At 53.8% G+C, this 18,802-nt stretch overlaps 7 protein-coding genes across 7 annotated transcripts; 3 read left to right on the forward strand and 4 right to left on the reverse strand.

The window, feature by feature from the left end:
- Positions 1-590: 590 nt before the first annotated feature.
- On the reverse strand, positions 591-1,701 carry CCOS01_05373 (uncharacterized protein; the record flags this gene model as incomplete). The annotated part of the gene is made up of 2 exons (XM_060453553.1): positions 591-1,418; positions 1,480-1,701. The coding sequence occupies 2 exons, from the start codon at positions 1,699-1,701 to the stop codon at positions 591-593; spliced, it is 1,050 nt and encodes a 349-aa protein (XP_060315325.1).
- Positions 1,702-2,217: 516 nt separating this feature from the next.
- Positions 2,218-3,358, reverse strand: CCOS01_05374 (epoxide hydrolase; the record flags this gene model as incomplete). Its single annotated transcript, XM_060453554.1, has 2 exons — positions 2,218-3,019; positions 3,102-3,358. The coding sequence occupies 2 exons, from the start codon at positions 3,356-3,358 to the stop codon at positions 2,218-2,220; spliced, it is 1,059 nt and encodes a 352-aa protein (XP_060315326.1).
- Positions 3,359-4,804: 1,446 nt separating this feature from the next.
- Positions 4,805-6,676, reverse strand: CCOS01_05375 (uncharacterized protein; the record flags this gene model as incomplete). Its single annotated transcript, XM_060453555.1, has 9 exons — positions 4,805-5,199; positions 5,252-5,319; positions 5,376-5,711; positions 5,770-5,807; positions 5,865-5,932; positions 5,997-6,033; positions 6,088-6,272; positions 6,332-6,470; positions 6,569-6,676. 9 exons carry the CDS (start codon positions 6,674-6,676, stop codon positions 4,805-4,807), a joined length of 1,374 nt encoding a protein of 457 aa, XP_060315327.1.
- A 1,938-nt stretch (positions 6,677-8,614) lies between these two features.
- On the forward strand, positions 8,615-10,761 carry CCOS01_05376 (GMC oxidoreductase; the record flags this gene model as incomplete). Its single annotated transcript, XM_060453556.1, has 3 exons — positions 8,615-8,679; positions 8,764-9,926; positions 10,001-10,761. 3 exons carry the CDS (start codon positions 8,615-8,617, stop codon positions 10,759-10,761), a joined length of 1,989 nt encoding a protein of 662 aa, XP_060315328.1.
- A 40-nt stretch (positions 10,762-10,801) lies between these two features.
- On the reverse strand, positions 10,802-11,119 carry CCOS01_05377 (uncharacterized protein; the record flags this gene model as incomplete). The annotated part of the gene is made up of 1 exon (XM_060453557.1): positions 10,802-11,119. One exon carries the CDS (start codon positions 11,117-11,119, stop codon positions 10,802-10,804), a length of 318 nt encoding a protein of 105 aa, XP_060315329.1.
- A 2,894-nt stretch (positions 11,120-14,013) lies between these two features.
- On the forward strand, positions 14,014-14,547 carry CCOS01_05378 (uncharacterized protein; the record flags this gene model as incomplete). The annotated part of the gene is made up of 1 exon (XM_060453558.1): positions 14,014-14,547. The coding sequence occupies one exon, from the start codon at positions 14,014-14,016 to the stop codon at positions 14,545-14,547; it is 534 nt and encodes a 177-aa protein (XP_060315330.1).
- An 868-nt stretch (positions 14,548-15,415) lies between these two features.
- Positions 15,416-18,367, forward strand: CCOS01_05379 (uncharacterized protein; the record flags this gene model as incomplete). Its single annotated transcript, XM_060453559.1, has 1 exon — positions 15,416-18,367. One exon carries the CDS (start codon positions 15,416-15,418, stop codon positions 18,365-18,367), a length of 2,952 nt encoding a protein of 983 aa, XP_060315331.1.
- Positions 18,368-18,802: the final 435 nt, after the last annotated feature.

The following is an 18,802-nucleotide window of genomic DNA, read 5'->3' on the forward strand; positions in this document are numbered from 1 at the left end:
TTCTTTGGGTGATCAGTCAATTTTCCCTTCACCGCATCAACACCATCCCTATCCCCGGGCGGGGAGGGGGCGGGCGGATTGGATATGGTCTTCTGCTTCGCTTCTCTTCTCCAACCCGTTGGAGTCTTGGAGAGCATCTCCTTATCTGCCGGTTGTCAGCTTCATGTCAGCTCCGCCCGAATTTTGCAGCTTTAAGCTGTGTCATGGCTCATGGTAACGTGTCAAGCGATGCGCCAAGGCCGCTGACCAAAGGTGTAAAATGCTACCATGTTCGGCCCTCATCACCAGAAACGACCGGAAGAGGGGCCGGGGATCGTCAGCGGGTAGGCCAACCAGCTGAGGACTCGCGGCATTTGCCAGTGGATCGCGCATGCAAGAACCTGCAAGGAATAGCACTCATTAATGATCAAGAACCTGGGTCTCCGCGTGCTCAATGGTGACTGCTGTGACCTTGACAGCATGTACATGTGTTGTACGGAGTCGGCCGCTCAAGACCAGGAACGAGGGGTGGCCGACGGGGCCCTAGACTTCTTCAAGAAAGACAATCATCTCATTTGCTAGGCACAGATAATCAGGATATCTCTCCGGCTCTAATACGACGCATTCAGTCGCATCTCGATGTACTCGCGGCTGTTTATCGGCTCGTACTTCTTCGGCTTACCGGGGCCGTAGCAACCCGGCACGCAGTCTACCGTCTTCTCCTGATCAGCGCCGATAAAGTACGGAATTGAATATCGTGCCCGGGTCACGCGGTCACCGCTCTCGTTCGTCTCGAGCGGCGGCGCTCGTACACGATGCACAGTGGACCGCAGAGTGTCGTTGCTCCACCGCTGCATGAAGTCGCCAATGTTGACCACGATCGTCCCAGGGATGGACGACACGGGCAAGAATCGGCCCTCCTCGTTGGGATCCTCTACCTCGAGGCCGCCGACCTCGTCCTGGAAGAGGAGCGTCATGGAGCCAAAGTCCGAGTGCGCTCCCAGCCGCTCGACCCTGCCGGCGCGCAAGAGCTTCTCCTCGACCGGCGGGTAATGAAGGAGGCGGATCTGGTTGTCTTTCATCACATGGTAGTCCCGAAAGAAATCTTCGTCCAGCCCCATGCCGAGAGCCATAGCACGGAGCAGGTGGAATTCGAGCTGATAGCAGACCTCGTAGAAGTTGTTGAAAAATGACCGAAACCCAGGGAGCGACTCCTCGGGGAGCCAGATGTTGGGCAGGTGATCATCGTCCTCGCGCCCAATCTCGTATGATTCCTTGAAGTCTGGGATTTTCCTCAACTCGCTGATTTCTTTGGCGTCAAATACCATCTGCGACACCTTTTCTCGGCCAATGCCGGAGTACCCGCGATGCCACCATCCCTCGGGTGGATGCGGCGCCTTGTCCTTCTCAGCCTGCGGGAGGGAAAAGAATTTCTCACTCTAATCATGGAATTATCAGCATGGACAGCGATGAAGAGAAAGTCCGTTCTTGTAGACGAACCCACTGGAAGGCGGACTTGATGATTTCCTCGGGAATTCCATGGTTCTTGACATAGGCAAAGCCCGATATTCTGAAAGCGTCCACAAGACTCTTGCCGGCATTCAGTGCTGCTTCAGGGTTGGTGCTGTCTTTCAGGGCACCCAGGTCAACGAGTGGAATGTTAGACCCCCCACCTGTTCGGGCAACAGAGGCTTCCTCGACGACCGACGGTGAATGAGGCATTCTCAATTCAGCTCTGTTTCATGGAGTGACGGAGTGAGAATTGCGAGGAATTTGAATAATTTACATACTTGAGCATCGATAAGATATATTCCCCGCCTTCTGCAGGATGACGGAATGACGTAGATCGGCACACGAGGTTATTCACATGCGAACTGACGCACCGTGCATGCTATGCATCCAGTCAGCAAATTGACCAAACACGCCAGACTAGCTCTTGACTTTGACTTTGAGTTAAACATCTTTCAACGTCTACTCTATTAGTCATTCATATGATTGGTGTTCTTAATTTCATCATGGAGCCAAGCTCAATGTATTACAAATTCCCCGGCGTCAATGTTTACCCACTGCCATTTGAAACACTAAACGACTATGTTGGCTTCTCTCTTATTCTCAATATGTACAGAAGACTTTTTGAACTCTATAGACATGGCAGGTGGCACTGTTACGGGTCTAATACAAAGGCGCAAGGTTGATGATGGCCAGACGCCTGTGCTGGTTCATCGCCTCATCTAGCACCTACACGCAGGGCGCTCCAAGACCGAGCCCTGCGGTAAGGTTCAAGGAAGCATTGCCAAACACCGAGGTTTCTAACCAGTTTCCAACATAGTTTTCAACCTCGAGAGGCTTCTGCCACCTTGCCCAATGCCCGCCGTCAATCTCACCTCGGCTCAAATTGTCAAAGTACGTTTCCATTCCTTCGGATAGAGACGGAGGCAGCGTGAGATCTTGGGTTGCAGCGATGTACAGCGCAGGTTGCTTGAACTTGCCGCTGTAAGTGGTATTGTCAGGGATAAGCACCCGCTCATCTTCCCAATTCAGCTTGTTGTTACGGTACTCGTTGAGCGTGTGATTAATTGGCTTTCTGCTGTATTCTTCGACATAAAAGTCAATCTGCGCCTTGGTGAGAAGCGGCGTGTCTGTAGTCACAAGGTCGAGCAGATCAAAGTAGAATCCGATGTCTGTGACGTTGCTGGGTTGCTCGCCATTGGGGCCAATCACACCGTAGACGTTGTTCAGGATTTGTCGAATGCGCGTTGTGTTCTGGGCATCAGCCGGCCCGACATAGTCCGCAACGGCATCTGTACGGAATTGCTGCTGGTATTTAAATCCAGGCCACTCGTATGCGAGGTCCACAAAAGAGGCCGTGGGAGCTGCGAAAGGCGTGTTGAGCACGTAGAAGGCGGCTACGAGGTCTGGGTGCCAGATGGCGGTCCGATAAACCACTGCTCCACCAAAGTCGTGTCCACCGAGGATGATTCGAGAGAGACCAAGTTGGCTTGCGAGTGTGGCGATGTCGTCTGCAGCGCGCTTCCAGGTACTATTTAGGTTCAAAATGATTAGTTTCCGCGGGCTCTAACCGATCCAACCTCTGGTTGACTCCTTAACGCGTCGTAACTTACTAAAACTTGACATCCTCGGGTGAATCAGTCCCACCATATCCAATCTTGTCCAAAGCGACGACGCTCAGACCCTTGGAGAGGAGGAAGGGAATATGGTTGGCCCAGCCCAAGGCCAAATCAGGCCATCCGTGGACGAGGAAAACAGTACCAACAGACTTTCCCGAATCAGGCTCTGCATAGATATATCTGTATTGAATACCGTTGAGATCGGCCGTTTTGAAATGGAGCCTGGAGTCGAGAGTGGCAAGAACGTCCATCTTGTGAGACTTTGTTGGTTTATTATAACTGGATGTTGATCAGGGTGAGGTTAAAACTGGAATTGGTGATAGTGCTTGTTTCAAATGTTCTGTTTCGTGAGAGGATGGTCAATATTTATAAACTCGGTCTTCCGTGAGAGGAGCCGACTCTCCCAGTGCAAGACCGTGTAAGCTACTAAGTGAAAGCGCCATATCATAATGATACGGCACAGTCGCCATCTTAGAGTCCGTATGGCCAGGCCCTGAGCCCGCTTAGTGAGCTACTCGAATTCGTCCGAACTCCCGGGAGCCCCCCGTTAGGACCTGTCATCAGTGAATCCCTGCAAGGTGGTATGAAGATGATAGAAATATTGAAGTCGATTAGAAATGCATGCGAGATCACGAGAAGCACCCCCGGCGACGTGAGCCTGTCTAGTTCTCCTCGCAAGACAACGTACACTCCTTGTAGTTGTGATGTCCCATTATGAGAGAACCAAAATTGTGTTCAATCTTAACCAAAGTTCCATTCTATTTACTAATTTTCATTGATCTTTTTTCGGGTCTTTGCAGGTCGTTCACAACTTGAGCGTCTAGTCTTCTCCACCGAGTTCGATCTTAAGTCAAGTCTGATTAGTATCGACTCGCATCATTCTGGAGTCATCCCGACCGATCTATGGAGACTCACAAGGTTACTAATGCATATATGCCGCTGTTGATGCCCTGCTACAAGGTTGTGGGTACGGCGGCTGCAACTTCGTTCCCCGTATGTGCTCTCTGAGCAGAATCTGATTAGTATAGACACACTATTCTAAATTACCCCGGCGGATGTGCGGTAAAATGTCTGGGTGGTACGCTATTTTCCTCTTTTTCTTTCGGAATCCGAGTCAGTATTAAGATGCACTATCGTCATTAAAGCAGCCGGCGATTTTCCCGCAAGCATTGAAAGCACGGGGCTTTGATTAGTGTTCATTTCCCGATGAACCAGGCTGATTCTAGGGCCCTGTATAGTTTGGGCTAGGACCTATTCAATGACCTATAAAGTCTCCCAATTTTACTCTACGTTTTCATGAGATATCTCGCGCCTGATATAAGGAAAGACTTCTTTTTGAGATCACACTTCATGATGCGGGGCATCACGGTCAAAATAATGAGAACCGAAGCCCGAAGACGCAGACAACGATGTGCCAGCTGCATTTATCATTGCTCAAATCATCTATCCACGACAGTCTCATCTGAATTCGGGGGTCATCATGACTCTGGCAATGTGGCATGGTACATTGTGTTGTTGAAGCTGTCTTTACACCTGCCCCACAGACTTTTGTTGTTCTCACCGAAGGGCCAGGATAGGTGATTGTTGATGAGATGTTGAACTGATTCACCTCATTTGCTTTCGAAAGCTCAAATATACATCGCTGATCATTACACGTTAGAGACGTTCCTTCTTCATCAGACAGCAATATCAGACCCCTATTTCCCATACGCTCGTGCCCAGTCCTGTCTCTCCAAATCATCCCTGCTCTCCTCATCGGTCATTTCAAGAGTATACTGTGTGTCGTTATCACACGTTGTCGAACTGCCCCCGAAGTCTCTCAGCTTGACTGCATGTGGCTTCTGTGGAGAGTTGCTGAGCGATGGCTGGGTGCTCGATTCATGTGAGGCATGGGAATGATGCGATTTCTGAATCGCTGTCGTAGACCGTGCTTGCGACTTTCTTCGGTGCGTTCCGGTTTGTATTGTCGATTTGATAGTGGTGAAAAATACCGGCAGCTTCTTGAAAAGAGGTCGTAGTGCCGGGAGACTACCGCAGATGATTGCTAGGTTGAGCTCGACGGATGACCATAGCACGACGTCGACGTTATCCCCTAGAGCGGCTATTAGCATCAATCTCATACGAAGATGACCGGGAGACCTTACAAGTAGAGTCAAATGAATTAGCGAATGAGACCAAGTATTTAAGTCGGATCATACTCGCGACGCAAGCACTGCAATCCTGAGTTAACATTTGTAAAGCCGCTCCAATGGTTGGCACGTCACTTACAAGGATCCAATAGCGAACATGCAAACCAATGCCATTCGCTTCTTCTTTCCCAGTTGAAGCTTAATCAGTTCTGGAATAGGGATGACAATCAAGATAATATCCTCCAGGATACTGCAAGCAGCGCCTCCGTAACTGATAGCCGAAACATTGAGGCAACGACCTTGGATAGATCGATCCCAGATCGACTCAATTGGTAGGCATTGAAATACCATCAACAACAGAAACATGAAGCCGTGGATGAACAGAAACACCATGAGGATTTTGACTGCCAGGCGGAACTTCTGATTGGTGAACACGCGGGAGTAGAAGCAGGCAATGGAGGCTTTGGCAAAGACTCTGGTGTACAATTAGCGATAGTCCTTTACTACCTCAGATCGTGTCTCGATGCACATACTGAACAAAGATGTAAAGCATCTGCAATACATAGAAAATCTGAAGGGAGTCTCAGTTAGCTGGCCAAGACTCGTGATGTGCCGTGCGTTGTCGTACCTGCAAAATAGTCTTGCCATTTCCCGGGTCAATATCCCAATAGTGAAGTCCGAATCCCATTGCAGCATCTAATGTGCAGCTGAAGTCAGCACTAGACACCCAGTTTCTTGAGCCACGAAGGAAAGTACATACTTGTGTAGCCAAGGCCGGACATGACTATCAAAAATGCCTGCCACCGTCAGTGAGTCAGTTGCTACGAATGAACCATCACCAAGAACCTTACCAAAGCGATCAGTGCCGTCCAGTCGTCCCACCACAGTCGGTTCGTGACCTGTAATCGGGCCAGGCATCGGAGAGCTACCGTGAGGATCGTGATAACGGGTAGGCCAATGGAGAAAACCTTGGAGAATTTTCTGCGGTCAGGGTAAGGATAGCCCTCACATAACTGTTGTGAGATACGGGCGGTGGCTTCAAGGTAATGTTAGTGAGATTGGAGCCACGACGACGCCTTAGGTACCACCACTCACAAACTTGATCATCGAACTCGCAAGCTTGCTGTATACATGCGGAGGCGCGGGCTTGCAGAGGGATGTTGGTGCACACGCAGTCCGTCAAGCCGTCGAGGGTACAATTGCCAGAATGGAACGCATCGACGAAGCATGGCATCTAGGAAATAAGTCAAGTCAGTGAGTGTAACTAAGTGCTGGCTCAAAATCATGAGATGGCTGTGAAACACCACGACTGAGACTGTGAGAGTGACTTACCGCACATTTTGGCGTCGTCGCGAGTAGCTTTGTGATCTCAGTCGTGTTCAATTGAGGCACCGTTGCCTGTGCCGTCGCAGCAAACAGCAGGACGATTGCGACCCGCATGATTTGCTTCATTCTCAAAAACGATGCGACGGCATGCGATGTGTGGTTGATGCCGATCGTTGCATGGGCGTACAGATGTCACCACGGCGAAAGAAACCCCCATCAACAAGGCCGGGCCCATGCGGGATCAGGGAGACATCCTGTATATGAACTGGGCATTACATGTCGGCGACCGGAGTTTCGTTCATGAGACCATATCCATAGGGCAAGATCGCCACTCAGCCGCCACTGCGAAACAATGGCTTGCGATGGACGAAAGCGGCACACTTTGGGATGGCCTCGACGTCGCGGAGACGGGGAAGCGCTCCCAGCTCTCGTCGCTAACGTCTGGGCGACTAGACTTGCGGATTATGCATCCAGCCCAATTGCTTTGGCGAGAGCGCCACGGGGCTTACTGCTCACATCACCATGTGCGGCTACCCGGCTTCTTTCAAAGCGACGTATAATAGGTGGATGACAGCGCTTGCTTGATGTCTCTCGCTTATGGGTTGACGAGCAGCAACGGTGACAGGCTGCTTGCGTGCGTCCGCTGTGCTCAAGTTATAGTACGCATTACCCTGAGTTTCTTCTTCCAAGCGCTATCACATCAACAAATGTGACGAATGAAGATTTTCGGTGGTAAAGATGAAGTTGGCTGAATCACTCAATGCGAGCCGCATCATCAACAGCCCGTTTCTTAGGATCTTGATGGCTTTCCCGCCGGTGGTATCCTTCACTGCATTGGGGCCGTTACAGTCGTGAGATGCTCACACGCTGTACTGCAATAGGCTTGGGGCGGACACCGGGTTTCTTTGGCAGTAAAGGTGGTGCTAACCAAGATCAGACTTTAGTGAGCCAGGTTTCTGCGGGGAGTCGGGGGACAGGGCAGAATGAAAGGCCGGGCTCGCATATTGCATGCCCAACCGCAACTCAGCTGGGCGGACGGCTGAGCAGAACGAACAAAAGATTTGCTCAGGGGTGGCCTGATTCATGTCTATACGGAATCAATGGGACCATGAAGCCCCTCGCTGGTTTATGTTTGAATAATGCGAGGCGCAGGTTTGCGAGACTCGACCGGTTCATCCAACATGTCATCGATCGTACCTTGAGGATGGACACATGGGAGATGCATGAACCAAAGAAATAAGGCTAACTGAGAGCTTTGACAACACCCCGCGGAACGCGTATAAGGTCATCCCCGGACGAACTAGGCCAGCCATGAAGATATCTGGCCATGTTTTACGTTTTTCCCATTCAGAATTTGGACCGATGTCTCCCTCCAAGGCTGAGCTATCCCCCGCATAACCAGGACCGTCCGTCTGCCCTCGTGCTCGGCGCTCCGAAGTGCATCGGATAGCTTTCCCGATTCAAGACATCCTACAGCGCAATCTCATTTAAAGCAGCCCCCGCAACAGTCATGCCAAGTTCGCGCCCGCCGTGACTGCGACGCTGGCCCCTGGCGTCCTCCTCACCTTAATCGGCCTCCCGCTCGTGTTCCCACATGACCAGCATCATTCTCAGATTCTCTCCCGTGCTCGTACCAGGGGGGCAACCTCCACGTCCTTCCCTAATCGTTCCTTCGGCCGACGATGGTAGGCTGAGTGAACCACGAGAAGGGCGATTCTGGGACCTTGAGTGGGAAGGTTGCCATACATAGCATCACCTACATTGATCACCGTCACATAGGAAAGAAGCAGGTCACATCCGAGATGGGGAGGGTACATGACGGACAGCGACATGTCTAATCAAATGCAAGGGGCGTTGCGACTTTTTCCCATGTCGCGATCAGGCGCATCGCGTCGAGGAGGACAAGTGAGGTTTCTTGGACCAGGTTCTTAAGGGGAATGTGCGCCGCTCCTGGAGAGAGACTGACTTTCTGACGACGGGCGTTCCTTTTTGAGTTACTTGGTGCTGCGACCTCTGCAAGAACCAGTTCGAAAGCCTCCAATCTCATCCAAGATGCGTTGGTGTCTCCATGTCACAAACGTGTTGCTCGGCTACATCGTGGCCACGGCCTCTGCTGTGTGAGTTTGACCTACCCCAAACCTTAAGACGCGAGGTACGCAAAGTATGAATGTGGTTGGCTGACGCGGATACAACATTGATAGCCCGAGCCAGCACTTTGTCCCACGGCAATCTACCGACATCCTCGCGTCTTATGACTACGTCGTTGTCGGCTCCGGGCCGGGTGGTGGCCCACTTGCCGCCCGGCTCGCCATCGCCGGGAAGAAGGTCCTTCTCGTCGACGCCGGCGACGACCAGGGAGACTCGATACCGTACCAGGTCCCTGCGTTGAACCTTCAGTCGACAGAGTACGCCCCAATGAAATGGGACTACTACGTTCAACACTTTGCCGATCTCGAGGCCCAGAAGAAGGACTCCAAGATGACATACCGACTTGCGAACGGGGAGCTCTACGTCGGACTCAACCCACCGGCTGGCGCTGAGCCACTCGGCATCCTTTATCCTAGAGCTGGTACGCTGGGTGGTTGCGGCAGTCACAACGCGTTGATCACGGTCTACCCGCACAAGTCAGACTGGGATGGCATCGCGACCTTGACCGGAGACACCACCTGGGGCGCGTCCAACATGCGCAAGTACTTCCAGCGCCTCGAGAACGCTGAATACTTGCCCAATGGTATTGTAGGACACGGGTTCGACGGCTGGCTTACCACCTCCGTGACGGACCTTGGACTTGTCATCAAGGATGTCAAGCTCCTTACGGTTATTCTGTCCGCTGCTTCCGCCATGGGCAAGAGTCTCCTGGGATTGATCTTCTCGACGATCCAAGGTCTCGGCGAGGTTCTCCTTCGTGATCTCAACGTCGACCTGCCCAGCCGTGACTCTGCCGAGGGCCTCTACCAGGTCCCCATCTCCGTCAACAAGGGCGTCCGCAATGGACCGCGCGAGTTCGTCCTGGACACGGCCAACGCGAAGAACGAGGATGGTTCTAGAAAGTACCATCTCGACATCAAGCTCACCACCCTCGTGACCAAGGTGCGCTTCGACCAGAGCGGCGCGAAGCCCCGGGCCGTGGGGGTAGATTTTGTTACGGGACAGAGCCTTTACCGCGCCGACCCCCGATCCGGCGCTGCTGGCTCTGGCGTCGCCGGATCCGTAAACGCCACGGCCGAAGTCATCATATCAGCCGGCGCCTTCAATACCCCGCAGCTGCTCAAGCTCAGTGGCGTTGGCCCCAAAGAGGAGCTATCCTCTTTCGGTATCCCTTCTATCGTCGATCTTCCTGGTGTTGGCACCAACTTGCAAGACCGTGAGTTTTCTCATTTGCTGCTGACGAATTGATCATTCAATGCAGAGCCGTTTGACTGATCATCACCACAACAGGTTACGAGACGTCCGTTATTGGCGAAACGCCGACAAACTTTCAGATCATCGAAGGCTGCACCTTCATTCGCCCTGGCACCGACGATCCCTGCTTGAAAAAGTGGCAGGACGGCGCCGCGAGTGGTGATAGGGGGATTTATGGTTCCAACGGCATCAGCCTGGGTATCGTGAAGAAGTCGACCGTGGCAGAGGGAGACCCGGACCTCTTTATCGCAGGAGCACCAGTCGCCTTCCCTGGGTACTATCCCGGATACTCCGTCGATGGCACCGCGGATCAGAGACATTGGACGTGGATCACCCTCAAAGCCCACAGCCGCAACCGGGCCGGAACCGTCAAGCTGCGTTCAGCCGATCCGCGGGATATGCCGCAGATTGACTTCAACTCATTCCAGGACGAGGCAACGGGCGCTAAGGACATCCAGGCCGTGGTAGAGGGCATGAAGCTCTCACGCAAGATGTTCGAGAGCGTCGTGCCCCTCACGGGAGGCTTCACCGAGGTCTGGCCCGGGAAGAACGTCACCGATGCGGACTTGCCCGAGTTCGTCAGGAATGAAGCCTGGGGCCACCATGCCAGCTGCACGTGCCCCATTGGCAAAGACGGCGATGCCACTGCCGTCTTGGACTCAAAGTTCAAGGTGAGAGGGACTGAAGGTCTGCGGGTGGTGGACGCGAGCGTGTTCCCCAAGATTCCTGGGTATTACATCGCGTCGGCGGTGTACATGATTAGCGAGAAGGCGGCGGATGTAATTCTTGGAGTATAGATACCTTTATGCTCTATTTTCTTCTTCTTTTACTGTATTGTTACACATGGCGGGCGGGAAAAGCGCGCCGTAGGATTTTGAGGTGTGACCACGAAGGGTCTCTTGGGCGTTTCCGTACATACTTGGTACCTACCACATACTGGACGACGTTAGAACAAATCATGAATCTACCACACCACTGCCTCGGATTGAGTGCGATCTGCTGGCCCTGCGACGTTGGTAAAGGCAACGCTGGCTGAATACATGTAGCCATGGCTGGGTTGGGCAGGGGACCGAAGGGTTTGCAAGGATGGGATGAGGCGGCGAACGAAAGCAAGCCGCAATATCTGTACTCTGTCACTCTCCCTGTACAGTCCATTTCAATTCAGATGATAGACCCTTGGGAAAGAGTCAATGCGAAAAGGTTGCTGCCGTGGGACTGAGACCGCGAGGCGTCTCCCGAAGGCGCCTGTCTTAGTCCTTATATCACACGAGCTGATCAGTGGATCCTTGGAAATCCAGCACTGTTCTTAGGCTCGGCACAAGAACGGGTGTAGAACATGGAGGAGCCTGAACAACAAAGATTTCATTATTCTTCCCTTTCGTGGAGAGAGATGAGGAGAAGAACGTGGAGCGTTCCCGGGAGATGATACTCCGCAGTGAATTTAGCAGTTGACCATCCTCTAAGACGATCATGATTCTTCAATGCGCATCTCCCGAGCAATAACCTACTGGAGTACGGGGATAAGCCATGGAGAGGCGTAAAGCCGTACTTGGTAGTGCTACGCCATGAGAGGCGGCCTGTGTGTGGCACAAGGTCAAGGAAATCTTTCAGATGGCAGAGGCAAGAAAAAGGGGCAGGGACCATTCCACGTGGCAATTCGATAGAAGAGGACAGCCCAGCCCAGGATTAGTAACGGCAGCGAGATTGCAAATGTTCAGCCGTCTGTGTAGTCTGCTAGAAAACCCCCCGAGCGCAGACATAAGTTATTGCATGCGTTGGTGTGCGTTGGTGCGCTTGCGGGTAACCGTGCCGGCATGGTTTGGGGTGGGAACATGTCGGCAGTGGTGATTAGGACAAACGCCAGAGAGAAAAAAGCACTGCAAGTTGGCAAGTTAACTACGGATATTCCACCTTACTTTACACTGTACAGGCAGTAGGGAGTAAAAGGAGGGAGTAGCGTCAGCAAACAAACAGAGGCAAAGCTGCGTTGGGATAAGCCCGGACGCTTGCGAGCGACACCACACCCTCATTCTCTAGATTCCTCGAGTCTGTGAGTCCACGGATACGTATTGCTTGCGCCGCGTGGATGGAAGCAGCCATCAGCAAACCGAGGTAGATGTTGGTTTGTGGACGCGTAGACCCGGCCCGGCCGAAGTCTAATACCGCCGCTATTTGACCTGGCAAAGTGACAGTTGGCCTAGTCAGCCAGTCGGAGCGATAGGCTCAGAGGCTCAGAGTAGACCGGACGGGCGGGGACCACGGGGGGCGAGCCTTGAGGAGATTTCGACGTGATTTTGGCTTCTTTTGGCGTTGGCGTCGAAAATCCGTTGGTGTGGTACCCTCCGACCAGCAACCGACTCGCCGATAGAGACTCAAGGAGGCGTTCGGGGAATCCTCCTAGGACGCAAACGAGGCTTTTGTGTGGCTTTTGCGCCCGCTTCGCTTTGCCTTTGAGCTTGCCTCTTCTTGACATCTTTGGGGGTGACTTTGCATCATAGGCGCAAACTTCGGGTGCCATTCACCCCTCCTCCTTTTGACCTCATTCCTCGAAAGCTGGGCCGAGTCCCCCAAGTCCCCTGCCCCTCCAGCCCTCCCCAGCTCTCCAATCTGGTGGAAATGCAAATGCAAATGCAATTTAGACGTAGCTAGCTGTTTGGCTGCTCGTAGGGTCCCGGCACACGATTCGAGAGAGCTCCGGTCCATGCATCCTCCACCACCACCACTCATGCACTCATCAGCTCCTCCTTTACGAACCCGAATTTCTCAGCTCATTATTAGTCTGCAAGACGTAAGTATCCGTACGGCGTCCGTACCGTGTTTTTTCTAGATGAACCTTGGGCTTAGCATCTGCCCTAGCCAACAAGTCCGAAATGAGGACACGACGCGGACCTGGCCTGGCCAAGGTGTGTGGTGGAGAATAGTCTTACAGCTTACCCATTCTCTGGCGAACAGTGGCACAGCAGATTGAAAAGTCTTGACGACACGAGTGTCTGTGCAAGGAACAACGATGTCTTGGGGCTCATGTCTTGGAAGTTAGGCGGCCGGCATCATCCCCCCATCCTCTCTCCCTCCCGCCCGCGGCGTCTGCGCCCTTCTTGATAGTAAACACATAGTAAACTACCACCACACACCATCACGACGACAACCACCAAAATCCAAGGTCCAACAACACCACCTCCTCCGACGTAGTGACTTGGAAGAGACAGGGACTCCCGCCCAGCCAGTGTGGACCACAGATTCTCATCGCGGCGATCAAGACGCACGGTTAACTTTCCCCTCGCAGTTCGCAAGCCCGTCCCGTGCCCATTGGAACGGGGCACATCAGCTTATTCCCCGCGGCCCAGGGTCGCAGACGCGCGATGGTTCGCTGCTAGTTTTTTCCTTCCTGGGCTCTCTTGCGATTGTTGGCCCTTCTGCTCTTGCTTGTTGCTTGCCTGCCTGTTCGCTTGCTATTATACATACTAATTACTACCCCTGACCACAAACCCTGGCAACGAACCCAGGGACGCAGCTTCAGCTAATCCAGCTAAAGACAAAGCACGCAGGGTTTGATGGACAACGGCGTATCATCGCACTGGTTCGTGAGCGCGCTACACATGGGTGACACGGTGATTTGATGGCCCTTCTCTGCCCTCTCTGGCCCGTCTGGCTCCTCTCTGGGCCTCTGGATCCCCTTGCTCAGGCCATCACGAACATGCGGTCCCGCAATTCGCTGATCAATCCAAACGACACTGGACTGAAGCTGGCCTAGGCCGTCGCAAACTGATCTGATTCTGATAGCAGACGCGTAGAACTTGTCATGTACCGAGGACGAACAGACCTCCTTTCGACGTCTTCGAGACGTCGACTCCGTAAACACACACGGCTCCGCACCGCTTCGCAGCTTTTGACAGCGTACTTGAGTCAAGCAACACCCACCAGTGCCACGCCCCCCGGCAAGACGTCACATTGGGAGCGACAAGCGCAGATGGTCAAGATATCCGTATCTGAAATGCGCACTTGCCGAATGCAAGATTTACTGCCGATTTCTCCAAAGATTTGCAAAGGACATGACGTCCCCCTCAGGGCTCAGGCATGTCCCCTACACTGCCGAATCCAATGGGCTATCTGCGCCCCCTTCTCCAATCCCATCAGCAGTGCAGCACAAACAAAGGACAATGGCAAGATGGAGGCTTGATCGGCAACGACCGAACCGCTCGTGGAGCCTGGGTCGTCGCTTGCTTTCCCCAGAAAGCTATGTAAAATGGATCGGTCACAACTCACAAAGCAACCCTTCCAAGGCTTCCCGCTCGAGGCGACAGATTCGAGAAGAAGAAGAAGAAAAAAACTCTGCTAGATCTGTTTGCCGGGTGGGGGGGGAGGAGAGGGGAGGAGGAGGGGGGGGCCAAGCCCAAGGCCAAGACGAAGGGCCCGGAGGGGTGGGAAACACAGAGACACAGAAACACTGTGTGCGAGGCATCGGAATGTCAGCCAGGACTCCTCCTCACGTGGCGAGACCGTTCTCAGCTCCCCACGCCACCAGCGCTAAGATGAACATGGATTGGAAGCGGGCACTGTATTGCAGAGAGCAATATGGGAGTTGAAGTGAGTTGAAGTGGGAGCGAGGGTGTGTGTAAGCCTCACTATCTTCCCTCCCGAGTCCCCGGCCCGGCAACAACACTGATGCTGTCATACTTGCTTTTTCCTTCTTTTCTCCTCTAGTCATCGTCCCGTCTTTTCGTCCGGTCCCAAGACTCATGGGCAGAAAAAAAAAAGCCCTTTCCTTTTCTCCTGAAGAGTTCGGGCCAGGGGGTCTAACGCTGGGACCCAATGCCAGCTAGTGGTGGCATATGTCAGTCTCTTGTCTTGAATGGCCTGGCCGCACTGGCTTTCCTGTCTGATTTCCGGCCCTTTGTGTCAAAGCGGACGGCCTAGCGCAGGTCGTCTCTGGGGTTAACTGCTCTAGCGTTGAATTGGTGCTTGGAACATCCCTTGTACCTGGCACTACGGCTTCCTGATCCTCCAATGTAGACGCCGTGTTTGTCTCTCTTGGGTACAATCACGATTCATGGCTCCGAGCCGGGACAATGCCTGCTTCTCCCAATGAGCCCCATTTGGCGTGGTTGGTGGCTTGCCGCTTGATTCTTGTCTCTATCGATGGCCACAGACTAGGCCTCGACCTGTCCGAGAGCTCTTCGGAGGAGGAGGAGGAACCTTGGCTGGGACAAGCAATCACCTTGAGTGAGGTTCAGCTTTGCCCACCGCGGCGGAACTTACAGATAAACAGCTGAGCTCCCACGTTGCTCCATGAGCGGTGGAGAGAGAGATCTGTTTCTTCATCTTCATTCCGCCTTTATTAGTAGCATTGATCTGACCATATAGTGTCGTGTGCGGATCAACATACAAGGCTACCCTCGATAACAACCCCAGAGCCACTGCCTCCAACATCACCGTCTGAGATAACAACCCCTCATGTCTTTACAGCCCTACGCGGCACCAAGACGAGGCACTATGACCGCTGCCATGTATGGCAAGCCAAAGGCCAAGGAGTCCGTCCTGGACCTCTGCACGAGGGCCACGCTCCTCGGAAACAACATCTCGGTGCGCATGCTCGAGTTCCTCACCAACGTTAAGCACCAACCGCACGGCTTCAGGGAGCTCGCCAATGACTTCCTCGACATCTGCCGGATACTATGGTCCATCGAGGCCGGCCTTTCCGAGGCTGCTCGCACCCACCAGGAGTTCCCCGCCGACATGATCAAGGAGCTCGACATGAAGTTCCGTTCGACCAACTCCGACTTCCAGGTCCTCGACCACATGATGTTCGAGTTCCTTGAGTACGAGAAGAAGGGTGCCATGGGCAGGATCCAGCGTGGCTGGCGCATGATGTTTGCCGATAAGGAGATCTTGAGGATGAGGGAGTCGATACGCAAGGCAAGGGATGCGCTGAGGATGAGTGCTCTCGTCTTCCAGTGGTCTCTTGGAAACTCAAAGACGGACGATGCTGTCGGCAACGGCTATGCTGGCCTCGCCGCTGCATTGGACCGCATCAGCAACCACAACTCGACTGTCCGGATATCAAAGTCCAAGTCCTTCGAAGTCCAGCCGACAGCACTACCGGATCGCTCAGACGAGAGATCTCCTCCTCTCCCTCCCCTTCCCGCTCTCCCCTCTCAAGCACCCCACATCCCTCCCCCTTCCTTGGTAGAAAAGATGTCCGCAGACTTCGTTCTTCAGGAGGTGAGGCTATCACCAGACCCACGTCGCCGCACATCCATCTCCAACAGGAGTCACCACAGCTCCTCAGAGAATGGACACTCGACGAGAATCCCCGACCGCAGAATCGGCCGCGACGATATCACAATCTCAGAGCACGGTCACTACGACCTCCACCCTGTCAGCACAAGAATCAACATGGACAGGAGATCAGCACGGGACGACATGACCATCTCGGATCGTGGCATGTCAGACCGCGGTATGTCAGACCGTGGCATGTCGGATCGCGACTATGACGCACCCAGCCGCATCTCAGACAGGAGGAACCTGCGCGACTCGGACAATACCATCTCACCCTCAACATCCGGCACAGAGACGCTCATCGGCGAACTTCAGAACATCGCCGACAGCATCCCGACCAAGGTCGTTCGCCTCAAGGCCGACCCCATGACGATGCCTCGCTGGACACCTCGCCACAACGCCGATGGTAACCCGTCACTCAAGACCTCCCTCATCGCTGCTGTACAGGGCAAGAATCACAAGCTCGTCGAGCAGCTCTTGGACCGCGGTGTCTCACCCGACACCGGCCCGGATCAGCACGTTCTCGTGGATTCCGTCCTGTGCCAAGATCACGAGGCAGTCCGCCTGCTTCTTCTCTTCGGTGCCGATCCAAACTCTGCCGACAAGGATGGCATTACTCCCCTCTTTGCAGCGGTAGAGATGAACTCTCTCGACATCACCAAGATGCTTCTAAAGTACGGTGCGGATCCCAACATGTCTGCTGGACCTTCGCAGGAGTCCCCGCTCGCCATCGCCGTCATCGATGTCAAGATCGACTTTGTCCACATCCTCCTCACATATGGCGGTGACCCCAACCACATCATGGCCAACGGCAACACCGTCCTGATTGCCTCCATGAATAAGACGACACCAAAGAAGCTGGTCGACCTCATGCTCGACTACGGCTCCGACCCCAACGTCAAGAACAGAGAAGGTAAGACTGCTCTGTTCGAGACCATCATGGCCGCAAGAGTGGACCTTCTCACTGCTCTCTTGGACCACGGCGCCAACCCTAACCTGCCGGGTCCCAAGCACATGCTTTGGCCCGCGACCTACCAGGCACCTTGTCTTAAGGTCCTTCTGGCCCGTGGTGCTGACAACAAGCGTGCCCCCGGTAACATGGAGCTCGCTGTCAGTATCAACAACATTGAGTCTGTCCGCGTCCTGCTGTCTGCCGGCGTCTCACCCAACATCAAGAAAGATGGCATCTACACACCGTTGTGCACATCCATCCGCGACAACCGCGCAGACATATTTGAGCTCCTCCTCACCAGCGGTGCCGACCCCAACCTCAACTCCGCCGAGTACCCTGCGTTCAAGTGTGTCACGCACTTCCGCACACACTTCCTCCCTCGCCTGGTCGCCGCCGGCAACGACCTCCACAACCCCAAGGGCATCATCGAGATGGCCGTCCGGGTCAACAACATGGAGGCCCTCAACTGGCTCCTCGACCAGGGCGTCAGCCCCAACGACAAGGGCGATGACGGCAACACCCCTCTGACGACCGCCATCAAGGAAGGCCGCATGGAGATGCTCGACGAGCTGATCGCCCACGGCGCTGACCCCAACGTCCGCGGCAGCGACTGGCCCATCGTCATGTCCGTCAACTACCCCGAGGTTCTCGAGAAGCTCCTCCCCGCCGTCCCGGACATCCGCTCCTTTAAGGGTTTGATGGAGCGCGCCGTCGTCGCCAACCAGCTCGAGAGCGTCAAGCTCCTCCTCAAGGCCGGCGTGTCCGTCGAGGACAAGAACGGCGGCGTCTTCTCCCCGTTGACCTCTGCCATCCGCGAGGACAACAAGGAGATCACCAAGTTCCTCATCGAGGAGGGTGGCGCCGACATCAACGCGCCCGGTGAGCACTTGCCCATCGTCAAGGCGGTGCGCCGGTGCCGCGGCGACGACACAGACATCCTTGAGCTGCTGCTCCGTCACGGCGCCGACGTCAACAAGATCTACCGTGGATGGAACGCCATCTTCCAGGCCGTCGAGAACGGCGACGCCAAGGTCCTCAAGCTTCTCGTCGGGGCTGGCGGTGTCGATCTCGATGCCAAGGACGATGCTGGCCGCACCGTCATGGAGATCGCGGCCGGTCGCGGCTGGGAGGAGTCTGTCGGTATCATCCTCTGGGATGGCAAGAACAAGTCGTGATCCTCCTAACGCGTCTTGTCTTGAAGCTTTCTTTTCTTTCTGTCTCTCTCACGTGTAACTGACTCAACGCCGAGGAATGGCGCAACTTTTTACTTTCTTTTGTAATGTCCATGTACGAGATATGGAGGATGGGGTGGGTAACTGAAGTTTTCTCATGTAACATGGCGGGGCTTTATGATATCAGATTGATTTGTTCTTCTAAGGCGCCTCGATATCATCTGTCTTTCTTCACTTCTATACCTCCCTGTTTAGACTCTGGATCTTTCAATACCTGATCACCTAATTGAATCTCAATACCACTTCAACATGACCTTCACACATGGCACTCGTGAATAAGCCCCCTTACAGTAGTAACTTCACTTAGGCCTAAGAAACAACATGAATAGTCTTTATGGAAGCCCCACCTTTACTGAATTCCTTGCCTGCTTGATTCTC

This window comes from Colletotrichum costaricense (assembly GCF_030867565.1).
Source record: "Colletotrichum costaricense strain IMI 309622 chromosome Unknown Scaffold_5.1, whole genome shotgun sequence".
Lineage (NCBI taxonomy): Eukaryota > Fungi > Ascomycota > Sordariomycetes > Glomerellales > Glomerellaceae > Colletotrichum > Colletotrichum costaricense.